The sequence below is a fragment of the Musca autumnalis genome, unplaced genomic scaffold (genome assembly GCF_047663935.1).
Source record: "Musca autumnalis isolate F117 unplaced genomic scaffold, ASM4766393v1 scaffold_2, whole genome shotgun sequence".
Lineage (NCBI taxonomy): Eukaryota > Metazoa > Arthropoda > Insecta > Diptera > Muscidae > Musca > Musca autumnalis.
This window is the reverse complement of record NW_027411755.1, coordinates 108,139,991-108,160,304: the sequence shown is the minus strand read 5'-3', so window position 1 is coordinate 108,160,304 and position 20,314 is coordinate 108,139,991. Positions and strand designations below refer to the sequence as shown.

The following is a 20,314-nucleotide window of genomic DNA, read 5'->3' as shown; positions in this document are numbered from 1 at the left end:
AGCAGTTGGCAGATGGGGCTCCCATTACAGAAGCGGAGCTAGTCGAATACATTGTAGAGGAATGTGCGACAACTCGGCGGCATCCCTAGTGTTATTGCACGCAGCAACGGTGGTTGCCTTTAAAAAATTAATTCCACGTTACGAGAAGATGGTAGCCGAAAAGGTCCAGCGGCTGGCAAAAAGCAACATGATCGATCCAGCCCTGGCTGAAATTAGATGCTACAATTTCCAGGGGTTCGGGCATTATGCAGCAAATTGCAAGAAGGCGCAGCGGCCCATGGGAGCCTGTTTTAAGTGTGGTCGGTCGGGCCACTTGAAAATACATTGTAAGAGTAGCTTTAGGTCCTAGAAATTCCGGGTCTAACTTTTATCTCATTTCTTCCTTACTTGACACTGGTAGCCCGTGTAGCTTCATTAACCAGGCGCTGATTAGGTCCCTATGCCCAAAGTATAAAATGAGAAAGGAGAAGCCCTCCCACCATAGGGACCTGAATGGAGGGAGATTACAAGTGTGTGGCCAAATACAGGCAGCTCTTGAATTTGGAGGAAATACAAAAGAGAGATGAATTTAATACGAACACTGAATACACTGAGGAAAGGTGGGACATTAATTCAAATTTAAATGAATATGAACGAAAGGAGCTTTGCAAGATTAAGAGGAATTATTTTGAAAAGATGGAAAATGAACCAAGGGCTTCTGACTTCAAAGCATCAATTTTGGTGAACTCGGGGAATGCAACCTACTGTTCGCCTAGAAGACTGTCCTTCGCGGAGAAGCAGGAGGTTAGCAAAATTATTGCGGACCTGTTAGAAAAAGGGATCATAAGGCCTAGTAACTCTCCTTATGCATCACCAATAGTGCTGGCCAAGAAAAATAGTGGGGAGATTAGGATGTTCGTGGACTATAGAGCACTTAATAAGATGATCGTAAGGGACAATTACCCTTTGCCCCTAATTGAAGACTGTTTAGAATACCTTGAGGGGAAATCGTGGTTCACAATAATGGATTTGAAATCCGGTTTTTATCATGTGAGACTAGAAGAAGACTCAGTGAAATATACGTCATTTGTAGTGCCAAACGGACAGTATGAGTTCTTGAGGTTACCATTTGGGTTGAAAAATGGACCAGCGGTATTTCAACGGTTCATTGCGGGGATTTTTCACGACTTCTTGGAAAAGAATGAAATGGTAATCTATATTGACGATATCGTAATAGCAACAAGGACATTAGGAGAGCATATCCAATTGATGAAGAGGGTACTGGATCGACTAGCCACGTACGGATTAAAGCTCAAGATAGAGAAGTGTAAGTTTGCATATACCGAAATTGAATATCTGGGCTATAAGGTTTCGAGAAAAGGTATCGCACCATCGGACGGACATGTTAAGGCAATCGAGGAATATCCGATGCCTAAGAATGTAAAAGAAATGCAAGCATATTTAGGGTTATGTTCATATTTCAGAAAGTTTGTTAAGGGATTCGCATTAATAGCAAAATCCTTGTATGCATTAACTAAAAATGGAGCAAAATATGAAATTACTGACGAGTGCAGGGAAGCCTTCGAGATTTTGAAACGTCATTTGACTTCAATCCCTATTTTAGCGATTTATAACCCAAGTAGGGAAACAGAACTGCACTGTGATGCAGTCTATACTGATGCAAAAACAGGATGACGGGGTATTCCATCCGGTAGCTTATTTCTCGAAGAGAACCATAGATGCGGAAACAAGATATCACAGCTTCGAGTTAGAAACGTTGGCAATCATATACTCATTACGAAGGCTTAGAGCATACAATTCAAAATAGTAACAGATTGTAATTCGCTCGCGCTAACGTTAGCGAAAAGAAACATAAATAGCAGAATAGCGCGATCGGCATTAGAGCTGGAGAACTATAGTTACACCATCGTCCATAGGGCGGGCGAGAAAATGGCCCATGTGGATGCATTGTCCAGAATAGAACAGGGTAATAGGACGAGGTGGTAGCAACTATAGAAGTAGAGGATATAGATTTTCAGCTATGCGCAGCGCAGGCTAGGGATGCAGAAATTAGTGAATTGAAAGCAAAACCAGAACAAGGACCACCGGTAAATGGATATGACATGGTAAATGGGGTGGTTTATAGGAAAATTAACGAGGATTTGCGGTTTTTCGTCCCGAAGGACATGGGAACTGAGATTATTAGAACCATGCATGAGAAATTAGGTCACCTTGGAGTAGATAAGTGTTATTTGAAAATGAAAGAGCATTATTGGTTTCCAGAAATGAAGCAAAAGATAGAAAAATATAAGAAGACTTGCCTCAAGTGTATCATGTATTCCGCGCCTCATAGGCCTAAGGCAGAAATTAGAGACAAAGCCGAATTAGCTATTGCGAGGACGCAACAATATAACGAGCAGCGATCCGATGAAAATGGTATCAAAGTAAACTCATTTATAGTAGGTGATTTTGTAGTGATAAAAAATGTAGATACGACAGTGGGCGTAAATAAAAAATTGATACCAAAATTCAATGGGCCTTACACCGTGCGCAAGGTGTTGCCACATGACAGATACGTTGTGGGCGACATAGAAAATTGTCAAATCACCCAGATTCCTTATGATGGGGTGATAGAAGCGTGTAATATGAGATTATGGAAGACAGATGACCCCGGTAACGGGACCTAGGGCTGCTCTGCCCGATGTATATAGTTGTAAATAAATTGTACATATTAGTTGTTAAATTGTTTAAGTATTTAGTCCATTAGTTTAAGTACACTATACACTTGCGTAGTTAACTTAACCCCCATGTGACCGGGGCGGTCACATCTATCAGGTTGGCCGAGCTGTAGTCGAATAAAGTAATGAACACACCTAGGTTAAGTAAAACACATACCGATAGTAGTTATTTGGTTGAACACAACCATGTATTAAAATAATCAATAATTGTACATTAGAGAATGAGGGTTGATAACAATAAATAATCGCGTCATGCAGACATTCATTGTGTGATCGGCAAACTGAACGGACGTGTGTCAACAGGAGAGTGTAAGTTTTGTTTGACTTTAAACTGTTCACTTAAACCAAAGTAGAATCTGTTGGACAATATAATTCTTCTTTATTTCTTATGTTGTTAGTTTTATGTCTGGTGGTACCGAGGTAAATAAAGTCATTTAATACCTCAAAATTGTAATTATCAACATCCACAGTCGGTCCGAGTCTACTGGACAAATTGCGTGTTGATACCATAAACTTTATCGTATCGGCGTTGACTTCCGGACTCTTTTTAAATTTTTGCAAAAGTGGCTGTTACGGCTCGCGTTGATCTACCTATTATGTCTATGTCAACTGGGTATGCAAGCAACATTACATCTTTATTGTATATCGTGCTGTTTTTATCTCTGGCCGTATTTAGATTCGAATCTCGTATGACCTTTTCCAGTAAGATGTTAAATAGGTCTCACGATAGACTGTCACCTTGTCTGAAACCTCGTTTTGTGTTGAAAGGCCCGGAGAATTAGTTTTGCAGGGATGCCAAACTTACACATGGCTTGAAACACCTTTGCTCTAAATGGGATGTCGAACGCGGCCTTATAGTCGACGAACAGGTGGTATGTGTCATTCTGTCTTTCGTGGGTCTATTTGGCGCTGTGTGAAGATTTGGTCAGTTGTCAACTTAACAGGTCTAAAACCGGATTGATATGGCCCGATTATTTCATTGAGCATGGGGTTTAAGCGTTCACACAGAATGTTCGACGGTAGGAGACTTACGCCTTTGTAATTTGCACAAACCGTCTTGTCTCCTTGCTTGTGTACGGGACATAGTAGGCTGAGGTTGCAATCGTTGGGTATGCTTTCTTCCTGCCAAATTTCGCAAATTAACTGATGCATACTCCTTATTAGTATTTCGCCACCGGTCTTGTACATTTCGGCGGGAAGTCCAACAGCTCCTGCTCCTTTTTTTGTTTGGCTAGGTGGTAGACATTTAACGTTGTCATTAGCGATTGGTTCTAACGTATCTTCATCCCTACATATATTAAATACCAAGAGCTTCATAAAGTGTTCCTTCCAAATCCTCAGTACGCTATTTGTATCAGTTACAAGATTCCCTTCATCATCTTTGCAAGAGAATGTGCCTGCGCCATATCCTTTACACTCTTGTAAAATTTTCAGACTTCATTCTGACTCCTGAACATCTTGAGTTTCTCATGCTTACGTTTTTCTTGCTCCTTCTTTCCTGAAAATACGTTTCACCTCTCTCCTCTTCTCCCGACAAGTTCCTTTCGCGCTTCGCGTTGCTACTGAATGCTGGGTTGCTCTGTATTCCGCGTTCTTCTCTTCAGTAGCCTTACGACACTCCTGATCGTACCATATATTTTAAGGGGGAGGTTTTTGATAGCCAAGGGGGAGGTTTTGGTATAATTTATCGGGACAAGGAGTGCCGCCTTTCAGCATGCGGGCCAGTTGAGCGGATTAGGCTTGTGCTATCTGTTGCGTTTGCAGCTTCTCGACATTCAGCTTCCGTACTGTGTTAGATCACACTTTTGCCGCAACATTCAGACGAGTGCGTACCTTGGCTGCTACAAGGAAATGGCCAGTGTGTTAGATGTTCGATCGATTCGAATTGCGAACATCGTAACACACTGGACAAATGTCTTCCGTCGATCACAACTTGATCAATCTGATTTCTTTTTTACCCATCTGGGGATATCCACCCAGCCTTTCGTATGTCGACGTTCTGGAACCTGGTGCTGCTCACTACCATGTTCTTTGCCGCTGCAAAATCGATAAACCTCATTCGGTTGTCGGATGTTGAACTTGCCGACCGTGGCCCAAAGATATTTTATCTTCCAATTTTAGCATTAAAATCTCCTAGAACAATCTGAAAGTCATGGTTAGGGCAGCGGTCATATGCTCTCTCTAGGCGCTCGTAGAATATATCCTTGGTCGGTCGTCTTTTTCTAAGGTTGCGGCATGGATGCAGATGAGACTTTGCTTTTATACGGATGTGGCAATTCTCTCATCAACCGAAGTGATACTGGACACGAGATTTTTCAGCCTTCGGATTACCATAAATCAAACACCTACCTCATGCTTCGTTTCATGGCAGCTATAATACATTGCGTAATCGTTTGTGATTTTTACGTCTGCCCGATTCCATCGCACTTCCCACAAGGCGATAATATCAACTTTGTACTTATCAAGTCCAAGTGTGTCGTGCAGGCCAAAAGCCACATTTGTAGAGTGATTATCGTATACTAGATTGACTAAGATTTTCATCCTGATCAAGAATATATATACTTCTGATTATTTCGATGCGATAAAACGGAAAAACAAACTTGAGGTATATAAAGTATACAATGGTAGACGGTATATATAACAGAATTTTTTAATAGAGTTTTTGAAAAATATTAAAAATCGGATGTCTAATAATAATTAAGTGATCATATTTATCTATAGTGATTGGACTTTTAAAATCTCAGATATATTGGGGGTAAACTTAATAACATTTTTTAGAACACTCTATTTGGATAATTAATATACATACCCTGTTAAATACACATTTTTTAATCGCTCTCTCCAGCCTTGTAGTCAGTTCAGAGGCTACAATACTTATAAGGGCGTCATAATTTCGAGATGTTAAGCATGGTTTGAAAGTGTTTAGTAGTCCATCAATTTGCACAATAAGAAATTGTACAAATGTTTCACCAGCCTCGTACGCTGCCAGTTCCTCCTGCAAAAAATATGTAACGTTAATTATTTATTATTGGCAGTGTAAACAATGTAGTAAGTACAGTGTTAGTGATGAACCGGCCTCTTCGTCTCAACACAAAATGTACCAAAGAAACCAAGAAAGCGAAAACGGAACGAGAAGTTGCTTGTCCCGGGGTTGAAGGGAGACTTACTTTATTTAGAAACATTTTGTTACAATTTTTAATAGTTCCACAAACATCCCAGATGGGACAAGGGAGATTTCTGTCATATCAATGAGTGCATCCCAATTCATATTAGCTCAATGAAATGGGACCTACTGTTTATCGCCGAGTCCAAAAGGAGTGTCTTAAGGCAGCAGTTGTAAGGCAGGAATTGAACCCACGAACTTCTGCAAGGCGGGTGTGCATGCCATTGCAGCACGGTGACACCCAATTTGTTACAACTATGCCTTACAATCTAAAGTACACATAAATAGGCGCTCAGTTACTAATGCACAATTATGCACACAGCGATAAAAATACATAATTTATGGACGACAGTTTTGTTATCTTTAAAAATAAACCCTTACCACCTCAAGCATTGCTGAATACAAATCTAATTGACTTCATATACAGAAAAATTGTTTCCTACCAAACGGCCCTTAAAGATCCTAATCTTTTAACAATATGTTTGTTATTTTTTACATAATAGAAATATTGTCATTAACAAATGTAATATGTTTCATTTTCAAATACATTCATTTTTGAACTGCTGAAGACATAACTAAGGTTCTAAAAAATAATAAAAATATAAAGAGTTACAATAACTTATTTTTAGGTGATGGCACCCAACACTTTCAGCAAGCAGCTAGGATCTCTCTTTCAACGATGAAAGACATGATATACCCATTTTCTGTTTGTAGGATACGTTTTTCCAAAAAGACCACTGCTGCCACCAATTCCGGTTGTACTATGCCATGATACACGACGTATACCTTTACGCTTGTGATATTTTGCACCGATAACTACTTCATCCTTGGCATTAAGCAGCGATATGATTTGGCTAATATCTTCTTCGTCACACAATAAGTTGTCATAGGCAGCAATTTCTTGTAGCTGTTGCGCCATTTCATCCCGGCACCGTTGCAATTCATCTCCAAAATTGACAATATCAACAACATGACGGGAACGTTCATTGTCGATTTGTTGTTCAAAATCACGAATGGGACCATGCAACTCAGCATTTGTAGATTCCAATTCACTAATGTGACTATCCAAGCTATCAATACGTATACGAGTGGCACGTAAATTTTTGATAGCACTTGAAACAGCAATTGACTCACGATTGGCTGGTTCTTGATTCTTAACCTTCGGTCTTTTCCTTTTCAGTATTAGGAGCACTGTACTTGGCGCTAAGGTCAGCAGCTCGTGACTCATATATATAAGGATTTTCTTCAGCGATTCGCCAGTCCTTGGTTACGTTATCCAATTTGGACATTAACTTTTCGTTTTCCATAGTTTCAAAAACTTCCTGTTGAATCCCTATACTACTTACAGGATTTACTATCATATTAACATAATTGTTAACAAGACTAATCTTGTTTTCTCCTAATGTCTGGATGACTAATATCTAATCTGGGCACTTATTTCTTCGTAGTTTTGTATATTCAACTTTTTAGGTGCTATTCTTCAAATGTTCCCACTTCGCACTATGTGGTAATATATCTTTAAACAGTTTAATGGGTCGATCTTGCATTGCCACTAAACTTGAGTTGCGTTGTCAGTTGTCTGCGCGACTGAGATGAAATGTTGTACCATTAATGTCAACTCAACTGGGTGGTCGATAAACATGTTATCGATCAGTGTTTTTTCAAACTTGTGACCTCTATTCGCCAAAAAAAAACTATTTAAAAAAAATTGGCGCTTTGGATAACTCTTTTGTGTATTCTGGACAATATTTTAATATTTTGACTGAGTTTTCGAGCAAATTTGGAAAACAACCCAAGATTGGAATATAAGGCCATGTTTATATTACAAGCTTTTGTTGGGTTAACCTTCTTTATGAGGATTTGTTTGACGTATATATAATGGAATTGACATTTAAAACCCAGTGGGTTTGTTAAATCCGGTTATATATAAACGTACTATAACATGGCCATTGAATCTTCGGATCGTCAAATTTTATTTGCTGTCCCAAAAAATGATAAGTTCGGTAGAATTATTTTTTGATGATGAAGAAAATGTACAGGACATTGCATCTATTAGAAGAAATTTGAGGAACAAGTCGAATCCATTGGAATTGCCATCTGCACTGTAAGTTGAGGAGATTTGTTTTGTTGTCCTAATTTCTGCAACTTCTCCGCGGAGTGGGACGAACACTGCCCATTTCTGGTTGGGGAGAAGAAACAACGGCTTGCTCCGCTTCAACAGTTGACATTATTTCTATTTCATCTTCATCCCATGATTCCACAATACCATAAACTGAACCTACTGGATTTGTCACCAAATTCATTTGCAAAAGATTTGCTGCTGTCTGCTCCAAAGGCGATAAATTCACTTCTTGTGATGGACCACCACCAGTGGCGTTGAAGTTTCTTTTATTTTGAGCCATTTTCTTTTTCAACTTTGCTTTAAAGTGAATCTAGACTATCTGCCACTCTTCAGGTGTTCATGTTGGAGGTCCATGGCTGTTTAAACTGTCCGAAATGGACCTCCACGCTTCATCCGCTGTGGCTTTGGTTTCACCAAAAACCCGAACTCCTCGGGCTAAGTTTGTATTTTCACTCAGTTTATCAATTAATATTTCGAACTGTTGCTTTGTCGTTATTTTCACCATATTGATACTCAAAATTAATTAATGATGCAAAGAATCAATAATGGTTAACAAAATGTTTATTTTTCCTTTTATTTAACTTCTTGTTTCTTCGAAAATGTTCACTGCAACTGAAAATTAGTGGTTGCTGAAAAACAGCCGCTTCATCAACTGAGATTCGCAACTTCAGTTGAGTGTTGCCATACGTGGATCAATTTTGACAACTGGCAACGTTATCGATGATCGACCCCTAAATTTTCAACGAGATCGCCCTCTTCAGGAAATTCTCATCAATACTGACGATGCAATATCGTATCTTTCTTTGATATATGCCAAACTTGGAAACATAGTCCTTATCTCAGCCCCAACTCATTCAAAAAATACTCAAAATTTCTTATTGAACCATCTTTTAATGCGGTTAAATGGCGCAGAGTGTCTCTTTTAATGGACTTATGCTGTCCATGGCTGAATTCCGTATCGTCAGTTGCTTTACTTTATTGTTGTTTTTTTCGACCTTTTTTGTTCACCATTGAAATAAGTATTTTTTTCAAGCTCGAGGTCAGTATATCAATTATCTTTTATTGTTCGATATTTCGCAATTCTTTGAATTGCATATTCAGGAAGATCTACAATAAATTACACTTGTTTAATATCACAATAGTTATTTTTAAATAAGCAAAAATAAAAACTTACAAAATCGCAAAAAAAAAAACACGTCAAGAAATAGTCTTAAAATATTTACTTAAAACTAAGGTAGCATCACTACCATCGCACAGTGGTAGATTTGAAATATTTAGGCGGCCAAAAATATTTTTGGACGTTAATGGCTTCGAAAGACAATATTTAAAAAAGATATGTATTTATTTAAAGAAATAAATAAGAAAAACATATATTTTATAATAAAAACACATTTTATTTTCATAAATCATAAATAAATAAAAATTATAAATAAATTAAATTGTCTTATTAAATGATGTTTCTATCTCAACTTCTTCGTGCTCAATACATGATTGTGTGTGGAGTTCGGCAGGTTCTAATAGTTCTATAACTTCACTGGAAAACATCTTGTGTGTCTTTAACGATCTTTCACTACTTATGAGTGGATCTGATGTAAGAAGCAATCTTTGATAAATATCACGGTTGTATTCTTCCCTTGAAAATTTTCTTGAAAAATTCTGTCTGTACGACCGAAAATGTTTATTTCGAGCTTCTGCAGCCTCCTCCGACAATTGGCCGAATGGCAGCAGTGCATTATCTATGATGGTCGCCCCATGTAATAATAATTTATGCATTGTTGGAGTCATGGGATGCCAGTCGTATAACACTATGCAACACTGAAAATGCAAACAACTTCTCGTATGCATTTTTTGAAAGTACATATTTAGACTATAAAAACCCTAGTAGGGTTTTGTCCTGTCAGATCCAGTTCGGATTTTATGGCCTCATCTAAACCGGGCTAAATCTACACTTTTTTGCATTTATCAGGCCTTTATCTCAGAAACGAATAGGAATTTGGCCTTGCTGTCTGTAGCAATTTTGTAGCCCTAAACTAGTACAACTTATCTTTTAAATAAACCACATAAGAAAAACTCCATCTAGGGCATCAAAATCTATAAAATATAGAAAAATTTACATAATTGCTGAAATTCTGGTCAGTATCGGCTAAACTATTGGGAGTTGAACCAAGTAACCTTTTGCAAAAATCTTCCAAATAAAGTTCTCAACAATTCTTTAGAACATTCTGAAACTCTAAAATGCTTACCTCATTTTGCATCATATCTTTTACAACACGTATTTCAAATACAGTTCACATCAACAGTTTTTTCTCGCATTTCGGATTTCACTACATTATTGGCATTTTTATTAAATCGTCGTTGAAAAATGTACTGAAAACAACGGCATAGAGGCATTTTACAACAATGACATGTTCTGAAGAGTTGTGTATAATATTCCAGGGAATATTTTTCCAAAAGAAAATATTCAGAAAAAATTAACGGTTTTGGAGATACGGTGCGAAATGTATAAAAATTGTGTATTTTTTGCATATATTTTGAAATTTGAGGCAATAAATGTAGTTTTTCGAGTTTATTATTTCTCCAAATATTTTATTCTTGTCCTTATCTACAAATTTGCTTCAGAGGTCAGAAGAAGATTCGCATTGGTTTCAGAGATATAGCCCCGAATTTCTTTAAAAACTCAATATTTAACCATGTTTAGATGGGGCCATAAAATCCGAGCTGGATCTGACACAACAAAACCAAACTAGGGTTTCTTATCGTTTGGGTCTGTACTTTCAAAAAATCCTGAGTTCGAATTGTTTGCACAGGATCACCTTAAAAATGTTGCACAGTGTAATTCCACATATATTTGCGCGGTGTTGAAGGCATATTCTTCGAATTTTGTTGTATTTATTTTGTGTCCACTTGAAATCGCCACTAATAAGATTTTAAATCTATGTATGAATTCGTGGTTAATGCCTGTTATGTCCGCCGCTAATTCTGTGTTTTCAAAAAATCTCCTACTCGTATTGCCATCATTGGTATTACCAAAATTGGCTTTAGGCATGTCCACCAACAGCCCAGTTTCTAAGCGGAATCTTTCTTGGATTTCTTTTTTCTTTTCTTCTTCTAATGCTTTCTCTTCCTGGGTCCTTTTCTTTCCATATTTCTTCACGGGCAATTTATATGCCAAATGCAGAATGCTTTCAAAAATACGTATTTTTGCGTGCAATGCCGAAATTCCAAACTCAAGAACATCGGGACTTATCTCATTCTTTTTGCTTAAATTATTGAAATCTTTGGAAGTGGCGCAACATATATAGCATCGGCTAGTTGAGGTCGTGTTGGTTACAGCATTGCAAACTTTGCCATCAACCATTGTCATTTTTAAAATGTGATTATAAGCAAATTCTTTTCCATCTATATTTACTTTTGTAGGAATGAGGTTCTTAATTTTATTTTGCACATAACTTATTTCCTCTTTTGTTACATCTGTATCACATACCGAAATCTGATGGGGCGGCAAAATCGTGGTGATGATGGTGTTGGGTTTTGCCACAACACTTTATTGTTTTCTTTACCACAAATAATTTGAAGTGGGACAAAAGAACTCAAAAATATACTAGCATCGGATTCGGCGTCTTCCGAGAATTTTTGTTTGTACCGTGCTTGTTGTGACCCGTCACATCCCCATTTATAAATTATCGTTAATGAATTTCTTTCAATTTCGTTAAGGGTTGATAACACTTCTTCCAGATAGATTGATAACCGTTGAATAGTATGATCCATTAGGCATTGTAAATTAATTTCTGCGCAGGTAGCTGTTACTCGCAATGCCGTCTTTGGTGGGTAGCATTCTTGTTTTGCTTTCAACAAAAGGTCGTAACAAGGGTAATGCTTTGGGTTAGTTGCCCTTATTATTTCATATTGTGGTCATGTTAGATCAGCTTCTACGAACATTTTGAGTGCTTGGAACGGGGTCAAAGGAGCAATTGTTTCATTGGTCTTGGAATAAGCTTTTCTATATTTACTAGCCTTTGTTGGTGATTTTTCTATTTCTTTGAGCAATTTTGAGGCAGTTCTTTTTCCATTCGTTTGCAATACGACTTGTGCGGCATGTATAATCATTTCATCATCAACATTTGATCGAATTTCCTCAGTTTTTCTTCTCATGCTTCGTTCACTCGAATCCGAAAATGATTTACTCGGACGACCTGTTTGATTAAGCGAATGCACTGGTATTTCAAAAGTGCCTTCCAGCCACTTCTGGTTGTTTTTCATAAAAACTTCTTCAAATTTAAATTAAAAAAAGACATAAAACAAAAAATTTTTTTTTTAATTTTTTAACTTTGAACTGCTGTATTTAAGGAATAGGCGGGATTCGGCGTCTATTGTTTTTTTTATAGAAAAGCTGAATGTCTAGCGTATTGAATAAACAAAAAAATATGACCCGGACGAATCCTGATCCATAACAAAATTGCTTTTGAAATTAAAAAAATTAAATTTGTTTCTGTGAAAAAGAGGTTATGTTCAACTACGGAAAAATATAACGAAAGTTAAAAATAAAAGATAAAACTATTATTTATTTAATAGAAGCTTACTTGAGCTATAGGAATCACTATCACTTTCACTTCACTACACAACTTAAAATAAAAATATATGCGTATTGCGAAATTTGATATAATTTGGGAGCCCAAATAGAAATACGTATCAAGTCAACGATCAAATAGCGTCTAACTGCACGGAAGCGGTGACGTATGGTTTAGAAAAAAAGGTGGGGGGTAATTCGCGGAAGTGTTTACTATACCTAGAATTCAATATTTTGCGCCTAGCTAGTATTTAGAATTTTGGACGTTGGCAGCCTAATTACTCAATATCTACCTATGTGCATCGTCACCTGTTGTAAATATTGCACTGCTTTCCTTTTTTGTATTGCGTTTTGTTTATTTTCGTGGTTTTGCTTATTAGGCCTCTATAACTGAGAGCGCTGTTGTCAATATCTGTTTTAAAATTCATACGATGTGCTGTTGGTACATTGAGAATGCAAAGCATCTCCATCGTATACCGTTTCTTGTTGTGTGTTTCGTTCTTTAATATTCTCACATTGTCAAAGTTTGGGTAGTGAGATGTGCTAGCACAGCGGTTCACAAGTGCAGTTTTAGATTTTTCGTTTTGTTGTCTTAGTTTTAAATCTGACTTGTGAGCAGATAGTCGCGTTTTTAATTTATTTTTGGTTGTTCCAACGTAAAGTTTTTGACATGTTTCTTTTTCATGGAAAAATGGAACTAAATGCATCAGAAATAAAAATGATACATGTTTCCTTTTTACCTGCTATAAAAATTGTGTGACTTTCCCGCTAAGAGTTGTAGCAATTTTTGTTTTTAAATCGCTACATAAGCGACTTTGCCTGTTTAAGGTACCGGTTGTAGCGATTTTTAAGCATAGTATGTAGCAAACAACGTTAGATAGTCATGGTTGATGCTATCAAGGCGTTTAACGAAGCACCAGCACGCAATATCTCCGGCCTTGTCACTCGTCGGTGGGTAAGGTTCGATAAGTAATATATAATATAAATAAACTTCGTTTGTGTATGTGTGCCAGAAAACTAGGATGTCGAAAGAAAAAGGGAAACAGAAAGTAACAGCCAGAGCAAAGAAGTAGGAAACGGAAAATAGAGGGGAGTTTGATACTAACAAGCGAGAACAAGGAAGTAGAAAATGTATAGAAACATCGGAGAACATGTTGAGAGAAAGCTTATAGAAAACCATAACAAAAGACTTAGACAACATGGTGTTTTGTTGCCAGTGTTGCCCGACCAACCATGGTCGAAACCATCCACAAGCTATATAGCCACGTCAGTTATGTTTCGACCCCTAACACGGTAGTTGCAAGCTACCTACAAGTAATTAAACAGACGAGATCTAGGTTTTACTCAAAATTCATTGTAATATATTTCAGAATAAATTCAATCAAATATAGGAGCATAATTTATGTTTAATGTTTGTTGGAGTATTTCCATTACCTCAATGTCAAAATTCATTGACCAAGTTCATAAAAATGATGGTGTAAATTAAGATATTTGGTAAATTTTAAAGCAAGAGATAATTTTAAAGACTATATATCAAAATTCATTTATACATTAATAGACAGGAAAATAACGAAACGGTTAAAGCTAGAATCTTGAAATTTTGGGTGGGGGTCAGTCTTGGTCCGAAGGTGTCAGATAAGGCTGGGTTTTTGGAAAAAGTACTAAAAGGTAATAAATATGGTACCGTTTGTATTTGACAAACCGGTAGAGCTAGAACTTGAAATTTGGAATGAGGGTCACCAATAGCGTGTATGATAGATGTTAGAAATTCGAACTAAAAGTGTGCGAAAAGTGCTAAAATGTACTAAATTTGGTTCCGTTTTGTATTATGTGAACGGATGGAGCTAAAAGCTTGAAATTTGGAAGGAGAATTGAGGTTGAGATGTAGGTTTGATATAAGGTGGTATTTTGGGAATGCATACACATGTGTACGAAAAGTATTAAATGGTACTTAATTTGGTACGACTTGAATTTGGAGGAACGTATAGAGCTGGAATCCTTAAAATTTTGAATTAAGATTACTGTTGGAGTGTAGGATTGAGATATAGAGGTAGTTTTGGAAATTCATACACATACGTAAGAAAAGTACTAAATGGTACTGAATTTGGTACAATCTGGATTTGGGCGAACGGCTAGAGGAGGAATTCTGAAATTTGGAATTGAGATTACAATTTGAGTGTCGGATTGAAATTCTTACTTATGGATACGAAAAGTACAAAATGGTACTAAATTTGGTGCAAGTTGGATTTCTGTAAACGGATAGAGCTGGAATCCTGAGATTTGGAATTAATATTACTGTTGGAGTGTAGGTTTGAGATATTAAGGTAATTTTCGAAATTCGCACATATGGGTTCGAAGAGTACTAAATGGAACTAAATTTGGCACAATTGTATTTGGGTGAACGCATGAAGCTGGAATCCCGTGATTTGGAATTAAGATTACTGTTGGATTAATAAACAGGAAAATATTTAAATATACAGTTACACCCAGCTTATTTGATGCAGTTACAATTTGTTAAATAAAGCTGAAATATTTCGCTTGTTTGTAACTGAAAGTGAAATAAACTGAACTTTTATAAAAGATTAGGGTTACAGTTGAAACTTATATCGGAATATGTTAAAAAATCTATACCCTTGGGAAAAAAAAATCAAAAGATTGGTACTACCCCGAATATCCTACTCACAGCTTAAATGATGCACTCTTTTTAAATTAGTACATAATAGTAAATAATACCATATTTTATTATATTAATCATATTTAGAACTTCATGGGGTCTCCCTTTTTGAATCAGAATAACAATTAAGCATGATATATGGACTTCATAGTATAGCTACGTGGGGAACAGGTATATAATAGTCCATATGGCCCCATACCTCAAGAAGTGCACTATTGAGGTCTAGGGGATGTAAATATCGCGAGTTTTTTATATTAAGCTATCGCGTGGACCATCTATGTTCAAAAAAATTAAAATCTGGATCAGTTTGTGGAACTTCCCAACAGTGTTAATGTATCCAGAACTTCACAACGACCGGTGCCTGGTTGGGATCAACACCGGGATAAAATCTTATTGAGTCTAAAATGCCCAATTTTTTATATACCCATTATATTAGACCTAAACTGATCAAAAATACATTTCCTTCTATATTTCCGTAAATGAGTAAAAATTTCAGGCCTATGCATTAGACCAGAGGCTCTAAAAAATATTACTGTCAACACCGTGTAACAACGCTTGTCATATTTTACGGACTCATACCTGTGTTGGGGACTCCTCCGTATCAGGAATTGTCTATTGTACCTCAACAACGATAAATGTCAGCAATTTTAATATAAAAAAGTCTCCCAAGAGAAATTTTCTTTGCCTTTATTCTCGTCAGAAAACAAAGTTCACGATTTTGGTAGTTTTGGGATTTACCACAGGCCTATTATAAGTAGTACCAACATTAATTTTTGCATTTCGCAAGTTAATGCTTATGATTACAGTATAACCTGACTTTTGCATCCATTTTGCAACCATAACTGCAGATATCGCTGTCCAAAGATCAGCTTTATCTAGGATTTGTTCCACTAGCCCGCCCATTTCTGCGCCATAAGATATTATTTTGGGGCGTTTCTATCCCGATTTTAAGCTATTTATTGATCGGGTTTTCTTTAAATGATTTCATTAGCCCTCTAACTACTTAAATTAAGCGCTTCTACATTCATCATTTATGTTTTTCATAATAATGTTGCGAAATTTTAAAATTTCCCCTATTCACCGAATCTGCGCTAACGCATGATGGAATGTAGCGGACAAATCAATTCGCACTGAACGAATATATCGTAATTTCAACTTAAAAGGGTGCTCAACCAAATTTTTGGTCAAAATTTGACCAAATCTTTCCTTCCAATCACTTTTATGTACCTAGTTTATGCGGTGCATCATTTAAGCTGTGAGTAGGATTTTTGGGGTAGAACGAATCTTTTGATTTTCTTTTCAAAAGGGTGTAGCGTTTTTAACATATTCCAATATATGTTTCAACTGTAAGCCTGTCCTTTTATAGAAAATCAATTTATTTCACTCTCGGTTGAAAACGAGTCGAAATATTGCAACTTTTCATAATAAATTGTACCTACATCAAATAAGCTGGGAGTAACTGCATAAAAATATACCGAATAAAGTGCGCAAGAGAAAAAAATAAAACTGAAAAACATATGATCATGAAAAGAAAGTGCATAAGAACCCATCTGATCAACAAAGTTCATCGAACTACTAGTGTTTTTCTTTTGTTTAGTTTTCTCACTTACTCAAACCCACTGATATTCACAACAACAATATAGCATAACCTTTGTCCCTTCACTTTTTTAATAGTAAAAGTAGCAAAAGAGAAAACTGCCAAAATTGCTCTCACGTAAAAAGTTTTGCACAGAAGTAAAGGAATGGAAAAGTAGTAGGTCTTGCAGCGAGGTCAAAAAAACAAACATGGCTGTTTAAAAAATTAACAACAAACAAAATAAATGTCACTGATCTTTTATTTTTTATTTCATTGGTTTACATTTTTATTGTTTATACTTATTTTATGTTATTTCTTTTTATTTTGCTTTGACAATGCGCGTCGTTTTCTTTTTGCTTTTGCCTTAATTGTCAAATAAATGTCAAATCAGCAGTTTTGACAGATTTTCCACTTTTACTCAACGAAATTTGTCGAGCAGAATGTAGTAAAAGAGAAAGCTACTACTTTTTGAGGTTAAGGAAAGCTTTCTGCGTTAAATATGGTAAAAGTGGTAAAACCTTAAGAAACTTTAACGCAAAGGAACAAAGCTATAATGTATGTTCATATTAGGGTGACCAACTAACTAAAAATTTGACAATTTATTTTTTTTAAGATACTACGTCATCAGATTTTCGTCAGCAAAGGCTACCGACGGTTTGACAACAATACAAATATATATTTTTTCAGTTCCATAAAAATCAAGAAAAAATTATAACATTTCTAATTCATCAAATGTGGTCACTCTAATATCACCACATCTCAGTAAAAGAATCAATAGGTCTGTACGATAACTGTACTTGCAAGTACTCAGCAAGTTCTCAGTAACCTCTGTCCACTAATTTTACTCTCTCGAAGCAAAAAATTTGTAGATTGTTATCGAACAGCAATTTGCCAATACTTGCAAGATGTCGGCTAATTTGATACATAAGAAGAAGAAGTTGGCGGAAAAGATTAAATAAAATAAAAAATAGTCCCCACAAACTACAAAATAACTCATTTCACTTACATTATCGTTTTTAAAATTTATTTATATTTTTTCCTTTTTTTATTTCTATTTATTTTAATAACCAAACGTTTGTTTATGTTTTTTCCAAGAAGTCCACCATGATGCATTCGAATTTAAATCAGCTGATCAAACTTGCAAATTCTTACAAGAAAAAATTTCGTTGCAAAAACTTGTAAACAACTCTCCAAAACTCTCCAAAATTCTCTCACAATTGTCTCCAAATTCGCTCTCTTCTACTTTACAAGTTTGTTATCGAACAGCATTTTGTAAAAGTTTGTGCAAATTTGTACAAACTTTTGGGTTATCGTACAGACCTAATGCAAAGCAAAAATAACAAATGTAAACAAATCATTCGCCGCTCACCGTCCTTCGCTGAAAGCGCTTTCTTGCTTACGTCGGCTTCGCTGCTGCTATTATGCCCTTTTGTTATGCAAAATGTTGCGTGCACCGTTTAATGTTGAGAATGATGTTGCTGAGTTTGCTTAAGAGAAATTTTTACAGAGAACCGAATGTTTCGTGAAATGTAGCTAGAAAAATGAAATTAATGTAGTGGCGGATGTTTTCTAACATTCGTGGTGAATTAAGGGCGTTGTTGCTGGCACCCTTGAAAGACTCATTATAACAACATTTCCGTAAGATCATTACCCATTTCCTATACTGGGAAATATACCCTTAGCAATCACTTTATGAAAGATAATAGTTTTTCGCTATTGATTTTAAATCTTCTTGGTCATTCCGGGGAGTATGCGGTATTTATCGTTTGAGCACTTAAATTGGTTTCACTTAATGATGTTTTGGCTTATCTTGGAGCTTTTTTTTCTTTCTAACACTTCTGGCGGAATTTGAAGATGAATCCAATGACCCATCAGAAACTTTCTACGTATTGGCAGATTCCGAAAAATTAGCTTATTTCACTGGCGATAAAGGCGGACTTTTTGCACAAAAGTATACGTTTGATAGGCGATGTTATGGGGGCGGTCAGCAAGAACTGTATAGCTTTGTTGAAACGAGCGTTTGCCTAATGTGAGAGAGACAGAAATTGAAGTGCGCCAACAAAAGCGGTAGTCACAATGAAACAAACCTATTAGAAAATAATTAATGAGAGCTAATTATTGAAGAAATTGTTCGTTATTACCATTTGTGGTTTGGTATTTCAATTTTGGATTAATGTAGTAACACACGGCTAATACAAGTAAAAAATGCAAAGTGCAACGGGAACAGAAAGCATCAGGAAAAATCTTCATAAATAGAACAAAATAGCAATTTTAGGGGGAGGATGGCAAAAATAAGAAGAAAGACTTAAAAAAAGTCTAACAGAGTAGTCGCAAGCGCCATTACATACCACCTGCCAAAATCAGACTTTGGGGGTCAACAATTGAAAGCAAAGCTGATAACGCTTGCAGACAGATACTCATCATTGTCGAATGTCTTTGGCATGGTAAACTCATACTAGATTGTCCCTCAAATCATCTAACTCGTAGTAGCTATTTTCCAACTTACGACGAATGCGTGCTTTATGGAACGTCGGAGCTAATTTTGCGTTTTAACCACGTTCGAAACTGATCTGCTTTAAGTTGCGACGGAATGCTTCTTGACCTACATCATAAGTTACCTCCCTAGATCGGAGATTGTAGAATCGTTCTTTTCTCTCGTATTGTTGTCGTTAAACCATTTAGCCCTAGTATCCATGATGGCAAGTGAGTCATTCCTGTCAAAACGTACCATTCTGTTTTCCAACATCTCTAATTGCCGCAAAACAGGATATATTGAGGCATTAGTCACCATATGCTGGCCAAAAGCAAGAAAATATAGCTATGTGAATCGTGGACCGTAGCGCACATCCTATACTACTTAATAGGTTGTCCCAATTCTTTTAAGCCGGCGACAAGTATGACTTGATAGCTGCCACTCGCTCTGAAGCATTTGCCTGAGGGGCATGAATGGCCGTAAATACATGACCTATGTTATATTTTCTCATTAACTGACTAAATGTGTTGGACTTGAATTGGGATCCATTGTCTGTAACAACAGTCTCTGGGACCCCAAAAACATGAAACAATTCCTTTTCCAAAACTTCTAAACTTCTTCACTGGTTTCAAAAAAGGAAATTTACTAAAGCGATCCAACACCACAAATTTTCCAACGTTCCGGATCTAGACCTGGGATAAGGACCAAGAAAATCGACGTTGAGTCTGGCTTGGAATCTTAAACAGTGTCTTATTGATTCCACCATGTGCAGCCAAAGGACCATCATGTGGTCGCTTTAAAAAATCCTGAACCATATCTCTCGGAATCCACAGCCCCATGAGAGGTCGTCGTGTACTTGCTCACCACTAGAATGCTCCATCCTTCTATAAAGATAACCGTCCACTATTTTTAAATCTGGTATTTTATCTAAACTTTTCCCTATTTTATCCAACAATTCTTTATAATCTGTAGACTTAAAGCTATCAGAATCCAAATCAATGAAAAATCCACTGTTTCCCGAA

General features: G+C 36.5%; 1 protein-coding gene across 3 annotated transcripts in view; it reads right to left on the bottom strand.

The window, feature by feature from the left end:
- Positions 1–20,314, bottom strand: part of Cog4 (conserved oligomeric Golgi complex subunit 4) — a 342,681-nt gene that overhangs the window by 41,559 nt on the left and 280,808 nt on the right. For all 3 annotated transcript variants that reach the window (XM_073968720.1, XM_073968721.1, XM_073968719.1), the window contains exon 5: positions 5,527–5,712. In XM_073968720.1, coding sequence (XP_073824821.1) covers positions 5,527–5,712 — 186 coding nt within the window. The remainder of the gene's footprint in view (positions 1–5,526; positions 5,713–20,314) is intronic.